Source organism: Mus caroli, chromosome 15, assembly GCF_900094665.2.
Source record: "Mus caroli chromosome 15, CAROLI_EIJ_v1.1, whole genome shotgun sequence".
NCBI classification, from domain to species: Eukaryota; Metazoa; Chordata; class Mammalia; order Rodentia; family Muridae; genus Mus; species Mus caroli.
Window position 1 is genome coordinate 96,115,213 of NC_034584.1, and position 6,738 is coordinate 96,121,950.

General features: G+C 51.4%; 1 protein-coding gene across 1 annotated transcript; it reads left to right on the plus strand.

The window, feature by feature from the left end:
* The first annotated feature begins 1,535 nt into the window (after positions 1-1,535).
* Positions 1,536-3,835, plus strand: Mfsd5 (major facilitator superfamily domain containing 5). The gene is made up of 2 exons (XM_021183255.1): positions 1,536-1,711; positions 2,257-3,835. The coding sequence occupies exon 2, from the start codon at positions 2,275-2,277 to the stop codon at positions 3,625-3,627; it is 1,353 nt and encodes a 450-aa protein (XP_021038914.1). The 5' UTR covers positions 1,536-1,711; positions 2,257-2,274; the 3' UTR covers positions 3,628-3,835.
* Positions 3,836-6,738: the final 2,903 nt, after the last annotated feature.

Here is a 6,738-nt window from a genome sequence, read left to right on the forward strand (position 1 = left end):
TTTTTTTTTTTTTTTTTTTTTTAATGTATTAAAGACTTATTTTATTTAAAAGTTTATTTTATGTGCATGGGTGTGTGCCTAAGTGACTATACTCTCACTATTTTCATGCAGGTCTCAGAAGTCAGAAGAGGTCAGTTAGATCCCCGGGAGGAGCTGGAGCTACAAGCAATTGTGAAAACTACTCTGCATATTACTCTTCAAAGGCAGTAACAGGTGCTCTCCCACCCCTCTGCCTCTCCTCTGCAAGAACAGCAAGTGCTCTTAATCTGTTAATCATGGAGCATTTTCGCTAACATTTATTTATTTATTCATTTATTTATTTATTTAGACAGGGTCTCATTCTAGTCTAGGCCTGCAGCTCAATATAGCTCAAGTTGGTCTTAAATTCTCAGCAGTTCTCTTTCCTCAGCTTTCCAAGCGCAAGGACTACATGAGCCACCACACCATGAAAGAAAGGGAAGTCCTGGCCGGGCGGTAGTGGCGGCGCATGCTTTTAATCCCAGCACTTGGGATGCAGAGGCAGGTGGATTTCTGAGTTGGAGGCCAGCCTGGTCTACATAGTGAGTTCCAGGACAGCCAGGGCTACACAGAGATACCCTGTCTTGAAAAACCAAAAAAAAAAAAAAAAAGAAAGAAAAGAAAGAAAGGGTGGTCCTCTCTAATAACATGACATCTGGCGGTAAAGAAAGTAACTATCTTGGGGAGGAACTTTGCAGGAAGCAGTGTGCAAGGCCCAGGTGGGAGCCAGTGTAGACAGGAGCCCGCGTGGTAGCAGATGAAGTCATGGACATAGCAAAAAGTCTCTTACAGATGCATTTGCATGTCTTTAGAAAGATGTTGGATTCCATCCTTAGTGAAAAGGGAAGCCATTGCAGGGGTCTCAAGGACATAATATTGAATACTGAATTTAACATTCCAAGATAAAGCAGGCCCGGCGTGGTGGCACATGCCTTTAATCCCAGCACTTGGGAGGCAGAGACAGGTGGATTTCTGAGTTCGAGGCCAGCCTGGTCTAAAAAGTGAGTTCCAGGACAGCCAGGGCTATACAGAGAAACCCTGTCTCGAAAACAAAAAACAAAACAACAACAAAAACCAAGATAAAGCAGATCCTAGGTAGCAGGAGGTGGGAGTCGAGCTCCAGGGCTGAAGTTTTGTCACTGCTTCCGCAGTCGGACTCCGGCTTTACACCACACCGCCTCCCTCAGGTGTCTGGACAATACTGACTGCTGGCCCGGAGGTCAGGGGAGGTCCAAATCCTAGGGCAGCTCAATTTAGGGCAGCGGAGTTCATTAGCACGTGGTGTCCGCTGGCTCCGAGGGACTGCCGGCACCTTTCCTTCTCCTCGTGGAGGAAAACAGAAAATACACTTTCATTCCGGACGACCCCGCGGATATTGGCCAGCTGGAGGATCCTATGGTACCCGCCTGCCCAGGCGCCCAAGACAGCAGCGCGCTGCTCCAGCATCTCCGGCCCCACTGGCTCTTCCGCTCCAGGGCGGGGCGCCATGAGGGGGCGTGGCTTCCGTGCCGCGCCCCGTCACGTGACGGGGCTATCATGGCGGCGGCCACGAGCCAGCCCGGCTCCCGGAAGCAGGCTGTGAGGGGCGGGCGCGCTGCTGGAACCCGAGCGGAGCCGGAGCCAGTGCGGGGAGGGCGGCCCGGCGGCCTGGAGCCGGACGTGTCCGGAGCGTCCCGGCAGACCGGGGCAGCAGGTGAGATGGGGGCCGGGCGAGGCGCGAGCGGATGAGGGGACGCTCGGCTGAGGCTAGGGGGCGCAAGGGGGGGTCAGCCGTGACCCATAGCCGGGGAACCTGCGGTGCGCGCGCGTGACCGCGAAGCATTGGAGAGGCCGGCGCGGGCGGAAGGGATGCTCGGGAATAGATGTGGAGACACTGAGCTCCAAAACTGGCTTATCGGCGAGAATGGGAAGTACAAGAAGCCTGCAGAACCTATCATGGAGAAGGGCAGTAGCCCCTTTTGAACTTGCGGGACCGGGATTACTGAAAGGAGTCCCCTTTGCTGTACCAGGCAAGGGTGGAGCGAGTGCTCTGGACTCTCCCCACTGTCACCCTCCCCCGCCCCACTGAGTCCTAGGAGACAGCCACTCCTCCCACCCACCCAACTGGTCCCTCCAGTCTCAGATCTGGGGGAGAGAAATTGACAGTGCAGTTGGGTGGAGTTGCCTTCTGCTTAGACACCTAACTCCTCGACTGTGCTACCTGGATTATGGATGTGATGACCATCCTTCTCTCCCCAGGTCGTCCGGGGGCCCACCATGCTGGTGACTGCCTATTTGTCTTTTGTGGGCCTCCTGGCCTCCTGCCTGGGTCTGGAGCTGTCAAGATGCAGAGCCAGGCCCCCTGGAAGAGCTTGCAGCAACCCCTCCTTCCTTCAGTTTCAACTAGACTTCTATCAAGTCTACTTTCTGGCCCTGGCAGCGGACTGGCTCCAAGCTCCCTACCTGTATAAACTCTATCAGCATTACCACTTCCTGGAGGGTCAGATTGCAATCCTCTACGTCTGTGGTCTTGCCTCCACAGTCCTCTTTGGCCTAGTGGCCTCCTCCCTTGTGGACTGGCTGGGTCGTAAGAAGTCCTGTGTCCTCTTCTCCCTCACTTACTCTCTATGTTGCATAACCAAGCTCTCTCAGGACTACTTCGTGCTGCTGGTGGGCCGAGCACTCGGTGGGCTGTCCACGGCTCTCCTTTTCTCAGCCTTTGAGGCCTGGTACATCCACGAGCACGTGGAGAGGCATGACTTCCCCGCCGAGTGGATCCCAGCCACCTTTGCCCGAGCCGCCTTCTGGAACCACGTGCTGGCTGTGGCGGCTGGTGTGGCAGCGGAGGCCGTGGCTAGTTGGATAGGGCTGGGGCCGGTCGCACCCTTTGTGGCTGCCATCCCTCTTCTGGCTCTGACTGGGGCCTTGGCTCTACGAAACTGGGGAGAGAATTATGACCGCCAGCGTGCCTTCTCCAAGACCTGTGCTGGAGGCCTGCGCTGCCTGCTGTCTGACCGCCGGGTGTTGCTGTTGGGTGTCATACAAGCATTGTTCGAGAGTGTCATCTTCATCTTTGTCTTCCTCTGGACACCTGTGCTGGACCCACACGGGGCCCCGCTGGGCATTGTGTTCTCCAGCTTCATGGCTGCCAGCCTTCTGGGTTCTTCGCTATACCGCATCGCCACCTCCAAGAGGTACCACCTTCAGCCCATGCACCTGCTTTCCCTTGCTGTCCTCATTGTCGTCTTCTCTCTCTTCATGTTGACTTTCTCCACCAGCCCAGGCCAAGAAAATCCTGTGGAGTCCTTCATTGCCTTTTTACTTATTGAGTTGGCCTGCGGGCTCTACTTTCCCAGTATGAGCTTCCTGCGAAGGAAAGTGATCCCCGAGACGGAGCAGGCCGGGGTTCTCAATTGGTTCCGAGTGCCCCTGCATTTGCTGGCCTGTCTAGGGCTCCTCGTCCTCCACGACAGCGATCGGAAAACAGGCACCAGGAATATGTTTAGCATCTGCTCTGCCGTCATGGTGACGACTCTGCTGGCAGTGGCAGGACTCTTCACTGTGGTGAGACACGACGCTGAGTTGCGGGTGCCCTCACCCACCGGGGAGCCCTACGCCCCTGAACTTTGATCCTCCGGGACAAGGGGTCTGAGATGGGTTCTGGAACCCCACCCACCTACCCATGACTTGCTTTGTGACTCTGTCCTGCAGCCCCTCTTGCCAGTGCTCTGTATTGGGAAGGACATGGGGGTGACAGACTGGAAAGGTGCCAAAAGCTGACAGTGTACTCCCTTCTCCTTGCTGTGTAAAAATAAACACTTCTAATGGATTTGACTCACTTGTCCTCTCCTGTACCCACCTCAGTTGCTGGTGAGGGGGCAACTGGAGATTTTTGAGGTACAGGTGGGGTTCTGATGTCTTCAAGTCCAAATGTCTCCAGCTAAACTGAGGGCTGTGAAATGCCTGTCAACAGAACTGGGTGGGAAGATTCAGAGGTTCCTAAGTCCTTATTCTTGGCTAGGACAAGTACCCTCTCCAGTTCTCAAGCAAAATCCTCAGTTCACATGCAGGGGAAAGATGGACTCTTGAAGTTGAGGTTAGAGTCAGGACAATCATTACACGTGTTAAGATCTGACCTCTGGTCCTCATGATTATGCAGTAAGTGTTTTTAGCCACTGAGCCATCTCTCTACCTCAAAAAGGGAAAATGATCTTAAAGCATGTATCCAGTGCCCAATATACTTGGCCCTTGAACAAAGATCCCAGTGTTCTGGGCTGCTGCGGTGACTACCCCATGACGGTAAACGAAAGCTTTTCCTGTAGGAATAAGCTTGCTGTTCTGAGCATACATGCTTCTCTGCTTTCTGCTTTCGTGACCCAAATGCCCCATTTGTCCAGGGCCATCCGAACCTACTAGGTCCTGAGTTCCTTCAAGAAACATTAGCAAGCCGGGCAGTGGTGGCGCACACCTTTAATCCCAGTGCTCAGGAGGCAGAGGCAGGCGGATTTCTGAGTTCGAGGCCAGCCTGGTCTACAAAGTGAGTTCCAGGACAGCCAGGGCTATACAGAGAAACCCTGTCTCGAAAATAAATCCAAAAAAAAGCTGCCAAGAAGAGAGTGGTAAAGGGTGAGGGACTGAGACGTCTTGTCTGTACCTGATTCTTCCCCACCCAGCCTAGGTAAAAGCTAGCAAGTCATCGTGGCAGGAAACTATACCAGTTGGAACACCAGTTTTGTGGGCCCCTCCCTGCCTCGCCTCTGATCATATCTGTCTTTCCTCCTCCCAGCAGAATCCGGGCTTCTCTAAGAAGGATTGGGGTGCAGGACTGCAGGAGGACAGTGGCATAAGGGTGTGTCCTGGAGTATGCTTTCGATGGGCTTGGAGGACCCACCTGTTCTGGAAGGAATTCACTACCTTTCCTTGGGTCTCAGAAGAATTCAGGATGTTCCAGGTCCTCTACTAGCCTGTGTGGAGAGAGAGTGTAAACTGGGGGAGGAGTTTCTGCACCAGGGTACAAGTGTGCACTCAGCAGAAGGCAGTGTCTCCCCACCCAGGCTGTGGAAGTTGAGGATAAGTACAAAAACAGGTATCATTTTTCCCTCCATTATCTCAAGGCTAAACAAAACAAAGTCTGTTGCAATCATTCAACTTCCTTTTTCTACCACATTGAGAAGGAGATGCATTTTATAGTTATCTGTAGACATTCAGTCTTTTCCTATCATGTAATCTCTTTTCACTTGAGCCTCCCACTTGTGTACAACAAGCTGATGCCTAGAGCATGCCTGGAGAAGAAACAGCCTCCCTCTCATCCACCTAGTCAGGGATCACCCATGCAGAAGCCTATTAGATGGGAGTCTAGAGCCTAGTTAATGATTTGGCTTTGTTGTTGTTGGTTTCTGTTTTTTGTTCTTGTTTTGTTTTTAAGATTTATTTATTTATTTTATGTATATGAGTACACTGTAGCTGTATGAATGGTTGTGAGCCATCATGTGATTGCTGGGATTTGAACTCAGGACCTTTGGAAGAGTAGTCAGTGCTCTTAATCGCTGAGCCATCTCTCCAGCCCCTAGTTTCTGTTTCTTAAGACAGGGTCTCACTGTGTAGTTTTGTCTGGCCTTCAACTGACTTTGTAGAGAAGTCTGGCCATGAAGTCTCAGAGGCCTGTCTCCCTTGCCTACTGGAATTACAGATGTCCATGCCTAGCTAGTGACTTGTTTTATAGATGACAGTAGTATTTACCGCTGGAGCTATAATGGGGGGGGAGCTCATACTTTTAAATGATAAGGAAGTCGTGTAGAAGGGAAACTTACGAAGTTCCTTTAATTTTGTCCCTGATGAGCTTGTGTCAAAGGGTCAGATAAGAGTAGGGTGTATTCTTTCCTGTCAGACTCTGCCCAAAGCTCTGGAAGGAAGTTTAAGGACCCTGTCACTGTCAGCTTTTTATTTATTTATTTTTTAAGGCTGAAAGGAAAGTACATGTGAAAGGTTGTTAGTTGGCTTAAAACTGTGCAGCAAATGAATGGTAAACAGATGAAACCTGCCTTTTGCCAGGCTGTGACCCCCACCTGACACACAGTGCTTATGTCTTATGGTTTTTCACACACTTGTGGTTTAGTCTCTAGCGAGAGACAGACCAGGGTGAGAGCATTTAGACTGCAGTCTGATCCATCTATGGGTTCCTATGGTTCAGATGAGATGCTGACTCCCCACATGTATTGAGCCTGTACAATGAGCTAACTGACCCTTTGCATAGTAGTTCATGCTAGTGTTCCTACCACTTGGGGGGCTGAGCTGTGCAACCAAGATTACAAGGTCATGCTAAGATGCAGAGCAACTTGGAACCCAGCCTGGGCTACAAGACCCTTATTCAACAAACAAACAAACAAACAAACTGAGGTCAAGTAACATAGACATCCCAACACTCCGGGAGTATGGGTAGGAGGGTCAGGAGTTCAAGGCCATCTTTAGCTATGAAGCAAATTGAAGGCCAGTCTGGGCTCTCTCAAAAACAAACAAACAAACAAAGCAAGCTGGGCACTGGTAGTGTGTGTCTTTAATACCAGCAGAGGCAGGAAGATCTCTTAAGTTCAGGTCTAGCCTGGTCTACAGAGTGAGTTCCAGGACAGCCAGGGGTACACAGAGAAACCCTGTCTTGAAAAACTACAAACAAAGAATAACGAGGGGGGTGGGAGAGGGCCCTGGTTCAAATCTAGTTCCCCCACTCTCCACCTCAGTTTCCTT